The sequence below is a fragment of the Acomys russatus genome, chromosome 20 (genome assembly GCF_903995435.1).
Source record: "Acomys russatus chromosome 20, mAcoRus1.1, whole genome shotgun sequence".
Classification (NCBI taxonomy): Eukaryota; Metazoa; Chordata; class Mammalia; order Rodentia; family Muridae; genus Acomys; species Acomys russatus.
Window position 1 is genome coordinate 57725545 of NC_067156.1, and position 14144 is coordinate 57739688.

The 14144-nt window shown below is 37.8% G+C and overlaps 1 protein-coding gene across 1 annotated transcript in view; it reads right to left on the reverse strand.

The window, feature by feature from the left end:
• Positions 1 to 14144, reverse strand: part of Dcc (DCC netrin 1 receptor) — a 1118465-nt gene that overhangs the window by 318038 nt on the left and 786283 nt on the right. Inside the window, exon 8 of the mRNA XM_051163583.1 lies at positions 12703 to 12859. Within this exon, the coding sequence (XP_051019540.1) occupies positions 12703 to 12859 (157 nt within the window). The remainder of the gene's footprint in view (positions 1 to 12702; positions 12860 to 14144) is intronic.

Consider the following 14144-nt stretch of genomic DNA (forward strand, 5'->3'; position numbering starts at 1 on the left):
CTGGGTGGTGCATGCCTGTAGTGTGGGGTGCAAGCACTGAGGTTAGAGGCAGAAGCAGGAAGATAATAGGCACAAGGCTTGTAGAGGCTACACAATGAGCTCCTATCAGAAAAATAGACTAAAAGCCCGATTGTGGAAATATTTCAAAAGTATAATATGCTCCTTACTGGAATATGACTTCCAGTGACAGCAATAACAACCTCCAACTAAGGAGTCTGGAGATTTGGCCCAGGATTTAAGAGTACTTACAGTCTTTGCAGAAGACCCGGATCACTTCCTGGTACATTCGTGACAGCTCACAGCTGTCTCTAATTCAAGTTCCAGGAGAGCTAATTCTCTCTCCTGGCATCTGCACACACCTGGCATACACGTAGCACATGCATATATGCAGACAAACACTCATACACATAAAATAAGTCCTTCCCCAAACTATATTCAAATGCTGTTCTCTCTACTGTCAAGAAATCTAAAATGTTTGGAATTAATGCTATTTTTTTTAGAGGAAAAAATAATCTTGAGGGAACAAGTCAGCACCAGATTCTCTGATGAAAAATAAAGAACATTTTAAAGGAGGTTCAGAGCTATTTCTATTAGTTATTAATTAAAATGTGTTCTGCTCTTGATTTGTGAGAAGCACACTTCTGGTTCCAGGCTTTTACAAAGTATGTTTGCTACAATCTCTGCCTTGACATTTAGTATACATCCTAGACGTGAATTAAAGAACACATTGATGCTAACAAGATATTAAACATATTTTTGGAGGGATGAAGATTTGTCTTCATATTGCTTAGTTTGCTTATTCTCAGCATCTGTCTTTAGTCTTAGCACCCAAAACAATAGCTGGCTTCTGCTTTAGTCTTAGCACCCAAAACAATAGCTGGCTTCTGCGTTGTCACCCCACTCTGGTTTCCTGGGTAAGCCCCAGCTCTCTTGCTTAGTGGCAAGAGCCATCCACACACTGCAGATCACTCACTACCATTTCTAAGCCTCAGATTACCATCTTCAAAGGCAACATTGACATCATCCCTGCTGACATGGTGGTATAGCTGTTCCCAATACGCCATTTTAAAAGCTGAATTTAATTTTATTATTTGCAAACTTGAACATTTCCAGCCTCTTAATTTGAAGGAGCTACACCAAGTGTTAGCGTTTTTTTAATTATCCCAGGGAATTGGTCATGGTATTCCTAGCAAGCAAGAAGTGCAAGACAGAGAAGGATATCAAGTTTTAATCCTGGGTTTCAATGTGTTCAGTGTGAGTTCTAAACCAGCCAGGGATATGCAGGAATACCTCTCTCTAAGTAAATGAGTAGAAGAAAATAAAATAAAGAGAATATGCCAACACACGGTGAGTGACTCTCCCTCTCCCTCTCTGCCTCTTCTCTATCACTCTGCCCATCTCTCCCTTTCTTCTGTTTTCATATATAATTCCTTTCCTGGTCCTATCAGCATTGCTTCCTATCTGTTCTGTCTCCACTGACTTCTTTAGAGGCTTGTTGTGTGCTGGGTGACTTGCACGACTCTGGTCCAACTTCCTCTTTCCTATCAAACTCACTCCTATAGGTCAAAATCCAGCCCATACCAGAGCCATTTTTAGAAGGATGGTCCTCCAAAGACTTCCACAGGACCTGTGGTTTCTCTACTTCTTCTACTACAGTGCTTGATGCGTCTCTGAGCCCTGTTATGCACCTGTTGATTAAATGAAGAATGGTTCTCTTACATATAGCCTGTATCAATGGTCTGTTTTAGTTCTCAGTGTACGTTACATCCACTGGAGTAATGAAATCATCATTCTCTCAGTCAATGTCCTGGAAATAGCTTTTTCTAAGAGTTGGCTGCTTTACAGTTCACACTAAAACAGAGGCTCTGAGAGGAGGGCTTACTTCCCCAAGCTGTATGCGTGGGTCACTACAATGCTTTGGAACCGAGTCTTGTCCACTTTCCGTCACAATACACTCCCTTCATGGATAACAAGCTTCGTTGGCTGCCCAGTCCTCAATTCTGAAGAGCGGAGGAAGAATATGTAAACACCATGTTGGAAAATGTAATGCACAGTGAATTCTAAAACGAATCCTCTGTGTCAATCATAAAATCCTTGTCTTTAATCCTTGGCAGTAAGCATGGGTTTCTGAGGCAGAGCAGAGCCATATAAAACACCGGCACTGCATGACCGAGACCAGGTCCAAGCTTTGTTCTACTGCAAAATAGCAGGTGACCTTGAACACATCAGGGGTGTCTGGGTGCCTTCTACACTTCATTTGCAAAATGAAGACACTAGCCTTTATCTACCTACATCATAGGGCCACTGTGAGGATTAAATTGACTGATGCCCATAGAAGTGTTTTAATTCTCTCATCTGAATGGATACTGTACTTTACACATAGCTTTTTAAAAAAATTATCTATTTTGTGCATATAGTGAAGGGATCACCTTGCATTGAAACCCTGATTCTACTGTTTACTACTGGCAAAGCTTTGTAGACACTATTCCTCGGTCTTACTAAACATGCTCATCTATAAAATGAAAATTATCATAACTACATTACCTGAGGATCAATTGGAATAATGCTTATGAAAGAAATGCATTCCTCTCTAAGTAAGCCTCAGGGAATGACCCTGTATTTCATATATTTTAATTTTTGAGCCCGTACAGTGATTTAGATATGGGACTAGTTAAGAAGAACAGTTTGTTTTTGTTGCCATGGACAAAGAGCTAAAGTTTCAAGTATTTTTATAAGCTTTTTTTAGTATTCATCCCAATCTTAGATACCAAATATTGTTATCAAAACACAAAAGGAAACAAAATCACAAATTTTATATGCTTAATCTTGATGGTCAACTTCATTGAAGTAGGAGACTAGAAGAAAATTAATAAGACAATCATCTGGGTGTGTCTGTAGATGTGTTTCCAGAAACAGCATGTAGACAGGAAACTGAAGGAGAATTATGGTGGGACTGGCAATAGGTGAAGTCCAAGGTGGAATAAAAGCAGCATGTGTTGCCAGCACATTCTTCTACTTTGAGTGTCTCTACAGTTGCTGTCATTATTCGTGGACATGAGAGTCCAGCTTCTTCAACCTTCCACAGTGGACTCATACTAGACTCTCCATGGAGCTTTGGTATCAGTCTGGGACTAAGCAGTTATGACTCTCTGTGCTTCGCAATGTGCAGGCAACCATTATAACATTATCCAGTCTATAATGAGTTAAGGTAACGAGCACACACAAATACACACACATACATACATACACTCACACTCTCTCTTATCCACCGCTATTAATTCCATGTCTCTAGGTTTCCAGATTTATATAAGCACTCAGTTCTAAGACAGGATTCAAGATTTTGAGGTAAAATTCTACAACTCCATAACCTTTACACTTTGACTGCACTGTGATATATCCCGCAAGTAATCTCCAGGCAATTAAATGAAAGTTATGCTGATCATTATATAGATAGAAAATATAGCAATGTATCTAACTCATGGTAAATGAACACACAGATTAAATTACCCATTGAGTTTAAGATTTATTAGAGAGATACCTAGAGAAGACATGTATGTCATGCTTTTATAAATAGCAAGAAAGCTAACACCTCTCCCATCTCTTCAGTCTACTACAGAAGAAGCTAGAGGAGAAGATACCTGATTTGGACTCAGCGTTGCCTCAAAGTCTGGTCCTCTTACTAGCTACATAACAGAAACGTGTACTTCTAACTTCATCTATACAATATGTTCTTCAGGGACGCTATTAAAGGTCCCACACACAAAGAGGCTTAGCAAGCAGTCTAGTGTAGTAAGTGTTCAGCAAATGCTTTTTAACATTGTTGGTGCCACCTCTGTGGTTTTGGACATAGGAACCCTCCCTTCTCCAAGCATCAGTCTCTGACCACTTCTAGTCCTAGGTATTTCTATATACTAGTGGATATCTGCAAAGCAATTTCTGAAATCTGGCTTTTAGACTTTTCAGCGTATGGTGTTCTCTGAATTATAGGATGAAAGCATTCTGAGGAGCAGGTTAAAAAAAGTTAAGTGTGGCACTTGTATTATTGATACCATTAACCAGTAAGACAGACTAATGATAATGTTAGCTAGGGTAATTTGTCTGACAGAGCTGTTGCTCATCAGCTACAATCGTTAAATCATCTACCCTTTAAAACACTATTGTGGTAAGGAGCCAAATAAACCTGCATATGCAAACAAATAGCTGATCTAATCCTCCAGAGACATATGGTATGTGCTCGAGTGGGAAGCTAGAACATACAGAATGAATGGGAATGTTGAAATAAAATTTCAATATCAATTTCTTTTTCTCAGTTAAGAGAGTTTTCATTGAATAGTAGTCAGTGTTTTTATCCTGCAGATTCATTGCATTGGTTTGGGCAAACTCTTATCAAAAATATTACATGGATCTTTCTACAGACGTAAATATTTTTCTTATAATATCTGACTGATTATTATCTTCTCAGGGTAGAATTCATTTTAACAGACAGTAGGGGTATCTACATGGTTGCAGAAAAATAGTGTTCTAATAATACTAATTCGATCACACAAAATAGATTTGAAAAAAATTGATGAATTCTGACATAGAAGACTGTTGAGACTTTCATATAGACGTTGATGTTTCAGTTAATGCTTAAACTTAAAGCTTAACTAGTGTTGATATGTCTTAATTATTGTTCTACTTTTTAAGAATAACATTATGAACCTCTTGATTTGTATCATTAAGTGAAAACAAAAACATAAATATTCTGAGTTTTACACAAAAAAGAAATATTTGTTTCATGAATGCAGGATACAGTTCTATTGGACTATAAAGACTTGATTGAGAATTAATTAGTGATAAAGTATTAACTTAAAAAAGAGAGAATTTGGGATCTGCTCCAAAGATGGGTCTGATTGCAGATAAAAAACATAATGTTTTCATTGAGTTGAAAAGAAACTCTGGAATTATAAGAATTTAGGTGAAAATTTTAAAGTCAAAAGAAAAATGTGATTTTTTTCAGTTGATTTTGTATCCACCCACTTTGCTGAAGACATTATCAGCAAAGTTATCAGGTATCAGTTCCTTGGTGGAATTTTTGGGGTCATTTATGTATACTATCATATCACTTGTGAATAGTGATACTTTTGACTTCTTTCTTTCCAATTTTTATCCCTTTCATCTCCTATAGTTGTCTTATTGCTCTAGCTAGGACTTCAAGTGCTATATTGAAGAGATATGGAGAGAGTGGACAGCCTTTTTATGTCCCTGATTTCAGCGGAATTGATATGTTTCTCTCCATCTAGTTTGATGTCAGCTAGAGGCTTGCTGCATGTTGCCTTTACTATGTTTACATACCTTGTATCCCTCCTCTCTCCAAGACTTTTAATGTGAATAGGTGTTGGACATTGTCAAATGCTTTTCATCATCTAAAGAGATGATCATGTGGTTGTTTTTCTTTCAGTTTGTTTATATGATAGATTACATTTGATGGATTTATGTATATTAAACCATCCCTGCATGCCTGGGATGAAGCCTACTTAATCATGGTAGAAGATATTTTTGACATGTTCTTGGATCCTGTTTGTATGATTTTTACAGAGTATTTTTGCACCAATGTTCAAAATGGTAATTTGTCAGGATAACTACACTACAATATACAGACCTAAAGAAGCTAAAAAACACTATGGAGAATGTTTAATTCTCATTCAGAAGGGCAAATAGACACCCGAAGCAGTGGAAGAGAAGTCACAGGATGGGAGCCTCCCATAGAGGTCCTCTGTAAGACTATACCCTGTGGGGGATCAAAGCAGAGGCTGAGACTAACAGTCAGACATTGAGGTGGAGCTTAAGGAGTATTAAGGAGGATATTGGGAATAGAACGACCTGGAGGAGTCAGGAGCTCCACTAGGAAACCATTGGACCCAACAAATCCAGGTGGGTTGTGGGTGCTGCAGAGACTGACAAACCATCCAAGGAACATGCATGGTGAAGACCTAGACCCACTGCTCACATGTAGTGGATAGGCAGCACAGTCTTCAGGTTGGTCCCAGAATAGGGGGGAGGGTAGTAGAGGATACCTTTGGCATAGACTCTAGTGCCTATTGTTGATCACTTCCCTCCAGCTGGCCACCCTTGCCAGGTCACAAGGGAAGAGGACGTATGAAGTCCAGATGAGACTTAATAGGCTGGGGTTAGATGATAGGGGACAAGGGCTCCCCCTTTCTGAGGACTATAAGAAGGGGGAGGTGTAGGGGAGGGAGGACCTGGAGGAGATGAGGAAGGAGGATAAAATTGGAATGTAAAGCAAACAAATTAAAAATAAAAAATAAGTAAAAGAAAACATGTATTACTTTTCTTTTCAAATATACTGATTGGTTTCAAGTGAGAAAATTAATAAAGGAAGAATCCAGATCATAGGTGGAAGTTAATGCCAGAGAGAGAGAGAGAGAGAGAGAGAGAGAGAGAGAGAGAGAGAGAGAGAGAGAGAAACAGACAGACAGAAACACAGAGACACAGAGACTTAGATAAAGACAGAGATAGCTAGAGGCAGAGAGAGACTTTTAAGACAGTAACATGTCTCAATTTCTTAAATAGAATATAAAATCAGGAAGTGAATGAAAAGATCCCCTAAGAATGAGTTCTGGGGGAAATTCAACATTTAAGAACTCAGGAGCACAGGAGTAAAAAGTAAGGATGATCACGGCAATGAGGACTATAAAAGAAACACAGCACAAGACAGGGTGTATAGAAGGAAAATGAGAATTGAGAGATAAGATAGGAGGAGGTAACCAAATATGGCAACATTGTCTGATGGTCTGGTGACGTGAGGGACAAAAGTTAACTATTAGGTTTGGCAACATACTGGTCATTGGTGATTACTGATAAAAGATGAGCTTCAGTAAAACACAAGGAACAAGATCATGGCTAGGTAATAGTGTGAGACATTGGAGCAAAGTTAAGCAATTGAGTAGATAATTATGAAAGGTAACAGGAGGCAGTGAGATGAAGACAGAGATGAGAATGGAAGTGGAATTAATCACAATGGAAAGTACAACTACATGTGTACATATGGATAGACTAGCACCCAGAGAACAAATACTCGATATAAGACAGAATATCTAGCACTATATGGCAAGAATGGACAAGAATGAGTACATAGGGTCTTTGTTAAAAGTATAGAGAATTTTGGGTGACTATTCAGGCAGCAACTGTCTCTGTCATCTTCTCATTTGGGAAGTTGCTAACCTTTGCTCCCTGTATATTCAGAAAATTAATTTTATTCCTTCTCAAGTCTCTGATGGGACTGAAGATGGGATGGTGTAGTTTTTCAATTAAGCTTAGTTGTTTAGGGGTTAAGATGTTTTTAGATCTAGATAGATGCTTTAAGTTGATAATGAAGATATATGATACATGTTAATTTACATTCCGAACTTTAGACTCACCGATAGGAAGTCTTTAAGGCTGGCAAATGCAAACAGCCAAAACACTATGAATGTAACATATGTATAATTCCTGGTTGTGTCATGGTTCTTCTTGCTGTAGGTAGTTTATTGTACATATGTATGATAATACAAATGTATTAAAAACATTTAATAAAAATTGTAAAGTAAAAAATGTAGATGGAAATGAATTTAAATATTTTAAGTGAAGAAAACCAGGTTTACAAAAAAGAAAAAAGAAAGTAAAGATCTTTCCAGGAAATTGTTTGGTTGCTGCAATATCCTCTTCCAACTTTCTTAGAAACCATATGCACCCCATCTCTAGGTATGACCAGAGATCCTTTAGCCCTTTCCTGAAGTTCTTTTCAGTTTTTTTCCTCTCCTAGGCCATCTCTGTTGCTCACTGCTAACCACTTGACCTGCTGAAGCTACCTACCAGGAAAACCAAAAAAGTTCAAAACAAACAAACAAACAAACAAAAACAAAAAACAAGACAAAACAAAAAACCAGAAAGAAAACAAAAACAACAAAACCAAAGCAAACAAACAAAACAAAACAAAAGCCAAAGGAGTAGAACACACACCAAACATAGACAAGACAAAGAATAAATACCTAGGATCACATGCATACCAACCTCAGAGGCCTAGACACCAGTACAAAACACAACCAACAGCAGCCAAGACATAAGCCATGTTTACTCCTTCTCTATTCATCATAACCAGAAATTAGAAATGGATAATTGTTTAATAACAAATGAATGGATATAAAAAATGAGGCATAATTGAAAAAGGAAATATTACTCAGCTGTCTAAAACAATGAAATTCACATGTAAATGGAGGCACTAGAAAAAAAAAATCACAGAGTAAGGTAACCCAGACCCAAAAGACTAATATGGTATGTATTCTCTTCTATGTTGTGGTGGTTTGAATAAGAGTGGCCCCTATAGGCTCATATATTGGAATGCTTAGTCAACAAGTAGTATTATTTGAAAGGATTAAAAGGATTAAGTGGATATGGCCTTGATGGATGAAGTATGTCACTGGAGTGGGCTTTAAAATTTCAGGAGCCCATGCCAGGGTCAAAGTTCCTCTTCTGTCTATAAATCATGGTGTAGTTCCCAGCCCCTGCTTCGGGATCTGTCTGTATGCCACCATGCTTCCTGCCAGGATGATAATGAACTACACCTTTAAAACTGTAAGAAAGCTCCCAATAGAATCTTTTCTCTTATAATAGTTTCCTTGTACTTGGCTTCTCTTCATAGTAACAGAACAGTGACTGAGACATAGATGGATTTTAGCATTTAAGCATTTGATATGCATGCTACAATCCAGTAAGGTATCTTCCAATTTCCAAGTCCAAGAAGTATATGATTATGGAGAGAATGCAAGGAAGCTAGATCATGGTAATTAAATGGAGATGGGGTGGAAGTCTACTACAGTAGAAGTTGTTCAAAATATATACACAGAAGGGAGTGATCTAGGTGCAATGATGAAATAATGCAGAAAACACGCCCCACAAAGCATCTCTTGCCACCAAGTGAATCACCAGTGTCAAGAAAAGGTTACATCTAGCTGTGCTGTTGGCATAAGAAGTCCATGTAAGCCCCTAAACAACTCAGACTATTGCTAAGGTTATTATCGGCTCTTCGGAAATTGATGGTAAGGCCCCACTGCTGAAGGCAACACCTATATATCTCATTGAAAATGGAAAAGTTGAGCTGGTACCCAACTAGAGCCTTCACCTCTATAGACTGGTGTCCATTTTCATGGAATGTACTCTGCAAGCTACCAAAGGAGAAAAATAAAATAACAACCATATTACAATCATTTTAATCTACAGTGATGTTCTGTCTCCAAAATACACTGGTAAAAGAGGCACAGATGTGGGAGTATCCAACAACTAACTGACTGCATGTGTGGACAGAACTCCATGTGACAGAACCCATATATAACACTGCTTGAGTGTCTCAGGAGACTAGATAAGCCAAATATACCTATAATAACATCAAGTCATATCGTTCTGTTAAAGGAGCATAGCTATAACCATAGATCAGTCATCATCTGAGAAACTTTCTCATGGAGGGAATGGGAACTAATACAGAGACCCACAACTGAACAATGTGCTGATTGTGAGTTGGTCCTAAATGGGTTGACTTCATCAAATCTCTTTCTTCACAGCTTAGAGAGCTATGTGGAAGAGGGGGCGGAATGGTTTTAAGAATCAGTGGGAATGGAAGACTCCAAGGACAGCAGGAATAATATACATATCAACTCACAAAGACTGTGGTAACATACACAGGGACTGTACAGCATAAGGTCCCAGTACTAAGAGTAAAGGTAGACAGGACCTCCCATACCTAATCAAGAAGCTACCTCCAACTGACAACTACATGCAATGAAAAATTAATTTTCTTCAGTGGAGTCTCATTGGGTATACAAGCAACATTGAAGGGTAGGCTTCTGTTGGGGAGCAGAAGATGAACAGTGCAAAATAAATGTTGGTATATTTGGAGGTTTTTGTTTCATTAAAAATATATTGTCCATTTTTTCTATGGAAATATCAGAAAAGGCACATTATATACTTAAATATACATTCAGCTAAGTAAGAGGAACATAAAAGTCTGTAGACCATTTATTTTGATTTCCCAGGAAATTGTTGATTATGAGTAAGAGAGGGTTGAAAGAGTTTTTTAAACAGTCAAGAATAGAGGAATGCCACTAAATATCATGAAGAAAAAGTGTGACAGAGGCTGAAATAAATATCCCATAACTGCAAGTGGTATTAATATAAAATTCCAGATACATAGCTACGAATTTAGCGCAACTTGAGCCAGTGTAGCTGAAACTTTCCTCCTGCTCCATTCAGCTGAGAAAATATCAGTTTTGGTGCAATGTTATATTTGTCCAACTTATTTTCAAATAACTTTAAGGAAGAACATAGAAACCCAAACACTGGTACATATTAGCATGTATTCACAGTAGTTGCTCATGAAATTTTAATTGTCTAACAAATAAAGGGAAAGAATGTGGCAGAGAAGAGAAGACACAACAGGACATATATGGTTTGTAGATGCCTATGAAATCAAATGTTTGATGCAATAAATCAGTTAACTGGAAGTGGGCGGGTGGGATATGAATCTGGAGAGTGAGTCAAGCTAGTGATGTTTGAGATAGGTATAATATAGACAGTGCATGACAAGGAATAAAGCATGAGAAGTTTCTGAGAACAGGGTTCAGCTTTCAAGATAGGAAATGTTAAGAGGAAAGGCCATGCTCAAATGGTGTGAAAAGCAGTGTTCGTGAACAGCCGTGAAGATAAGTGACTCATTCAAATTGTAATAGCATCAAAGTCAACTTCCTCTCTCTTCACTCTGCTTTTACTTACTTCCTGCTTTCCTTCTTTCCTTTATTCCTCTTCCTGTTTATCTCTCTCCCTTTATCTATTGAGAATTATTTCTGGGCTAGAGAGATGGCTCAGCTGTTAAAGGCTAGGCTCACAGCCATAAATATAAGAGAATTATTTCTGCCTCTAGTCCACATTGTCTCTGAGCCTGCTATTTTCATCCCTACATTCTACTTTTGGGCAATGACTGATCTATAAGAATCCCTCACTTATTTCTATTAGCAACCTTGAAAAGTAAGTACTCTATATACTCTAAAGGGATATGCCATTTGTCTATAATTTATAAAATTTAAATGCACAAAAGTAACTCATGTGAAAAAGGGTATCACCACTTTAAAATCGAACCATCTGATCTTGAGAACATATTTTATCGATTGTATGTTATAGTAAAAAAAAAAAAACCAAAACACCTTTACTGCTCACATTTTCAACAGAAAAGCGAGTGAACAACTGACTCCTCTTAAAGAGAATAGTCTACAGTGAGGGCACTATTAGAAGCTGCTGAGCTATTCCCAGCGACTGAGTGAATGATGACAGAAGTAACTGATAGGATAAAGAGGCATGGATCACTTGGGTTGAGGTAGACTTATAAGACCTGATCATCAACAGTCTTGAGAATCATAGAGGAGAGAAGTGTAACTTGGGATTTCTTTCTTGGGCAATGGAACAGAATGAGAAAAAAAAAGATAAAAATGTATTTGAGGAGGCAGTCAGCATGGATTGTGAATGGTAGAACTAAAGGGTCTGTAGAAAGCCCATGTAAATTCATGAAAATAATTGGGCAAGATTATTGCCTCTAGTTTGTATAAACGCTCACACTGAGACACAAATCCTCCTAACACATCATAAAGTTAAGGAGAAAATCATTGCACAGCTAAGGCTAACGGCTGTCTCTTCATTCAGTGAGTGCTCTTAGCAATCTCATGGTGTGTGTGTGTGTGTGTGTGTGTGTGTGTGTGTGTGTGTGTGTGTGTGTTTCCCTTTCCTTTTTTTAGTTAGGTCATATTTTAAACTGAAACAGGACATTTCAAGGATATAATTTAATTACTGTTAACAAACAGAAGTATCAGATTTTGAGAAACAGTATGGATGGACTTCTCCAGTCCTCATTCTGAAGCACATTCAACTAATGATCACCTGACAATCAAAACTGTCCTGAGGGTCCTGGGATGCTTCTAAAGAGCCCATCTCGTTAAAGCTCTGCACATGAGAAACTAGAACACTAGGAGATGAGTCTCTGCTTTTTGCCTAGAACTCACTCAATATCTCTTTAAAACTGAGACGTCACATTTCAAAATTTCCTGAAATATTCTGAGCATAAAATACTTTGGGAAAACAAAATCCACAAATTGTGACTTTGCAGCTTTGAAAGCAAAGGCTCCTCTTACCTAGCTAATTATAATATTCACCAAAAAACTGTATTAAATAATACACTCTGTATTATGACCTTTATATGTTTGATCTTAATGTAATCTTAACAGAAACCTTGTAAAGCAATTATTATTTCTTCTTCTTTTAAAGGTCAGAAATGTCGTTGTTTTCTTCAAATCATATGATGTCAGTGACTTGTCACAGTGGCTCTTAATACTTTGTTCTCCCAATATCTAGATAATCCTTTTTCTGTATCAGTGTAAAAAAATCAAAGAAAATAATATATTTATTTGCATCCTTGCCTTTTGTCATGGATGTTGTGAAAGTAATTTTGAAAGTTATCCTGTTTTGTCAAAGCACATGTTTTCATGTAGTGTGGCTAAAGGACAGGGTAAGGAATTCACACATTCTTCCAGGTCCCCATCAAATTCTCCTACCATCAGGTCCTCACCTGAACGTTAAAATTGTTGGGGGAAGAAGCTGAAGCCGAAGGTTACTGATGGTACCTACCTGTTGTCACCCTCTCTGGAGAAAAAGACCGTAAAGGTTTGAATGGTCCCTTTTGCTTCTGCAGGTGGACGCCAGCTCAGACGAACAAAGCGACTAGAAACCAAGACAGGGACCACATCTCTGGGAGCTGAAGGGAGGATGCTGGAGCTTGGGATGGCTACAAAAGAACAGGAGGAGACCATCAGAAGTGCTGGTGCCACAAGTGAAAATCAGGCATGATGTCATGACTGAACTATGACATATATAGCCAAGAAGATCGAACAAGTTCTAATGAAGGCTAACAAAGAAACTAGTATCAGAAGTGGAATCAAGGATACGTGTGAATTACTTAGCTTTTGAAGAAATGACTTACCAACATGTAAATGACTGTACTGTATGATGTTTGGCTTTTATGATTCCTGATATTCATGACGAACAGAAAAACAATGCCAATGCAGACAAGCAGCATGGAATGACATAGGGGAATGCAATATTTTCTTATTTATACCCCCTTTTATTGATTTATAAATAAAAAGTACAAACCAAATATATTTCAGGTATACATCTTGATATCTTTAAAGTCATTTTCATGTATGTATAATGTGTATGTATACATGTATATGTATGCATGGACAAGCATACATCACTGCACAGCAATCAGAAGAAAATTGTGTGATCAGGTCTCTCTATCCACCTCTACAAAGCACTGGCAATGTGGAGTTTTAATATACATGTAAGTTCTAGATATGTCTTGCTTTAGAAGTATGAAATAAACACAATATTGTAAATGTATTATATTTATTATGATATCAAATGATGAAATATTTTGTTTTTTTTTTAAATTAATTTATTCTTGTTACATCTCAATGTTTATCCCATCCCTTGTATCCTCCCATTCCTCCCCGCCCCCCATTTTCCCATTATTCCCCTCCCCTATGACTGTTCCTGAGGGGGATTACGTCCCCCTGTATATTCTCATAGGGTATCAAGTCTCTTCTTGGCTACTTGCTGTCCTTCCTCTGAGTGCCACCAGGTCTCCCCCTCCAGGGGACATGGTCAAATGTGAGGCACCAGAGTACGTGAGAAAGTCGTATCACACTCTCACCTCAACTGTGGAGAATATTCTGACCATTGGCTAGATCTGGGAAGGGGTTTAAAGTTTACCTCCTGTATTGTCCTTGGCTGGTGCCTTAGTTTGAGCGGGACCCCTGGGCCCAAATCTGCCTATCATATTGTTCTACTTGTAGATTTCTTGAAAAAGAGATCTATCAGCAATATGAAGGCAGCGCTAATTATGTAATCAATGATATTTCTCTGGATCCTTCTGGAATGAGGCTGGGCTTGGGAGAGTAAATGAATAAATGAGTGAAAAGACCAATAAATTCATGTGTCCATATTTGAACTTACAATTCAAAATATAAACACAGTATTTATATACAAAATTAAATTACACCATTTGGTCA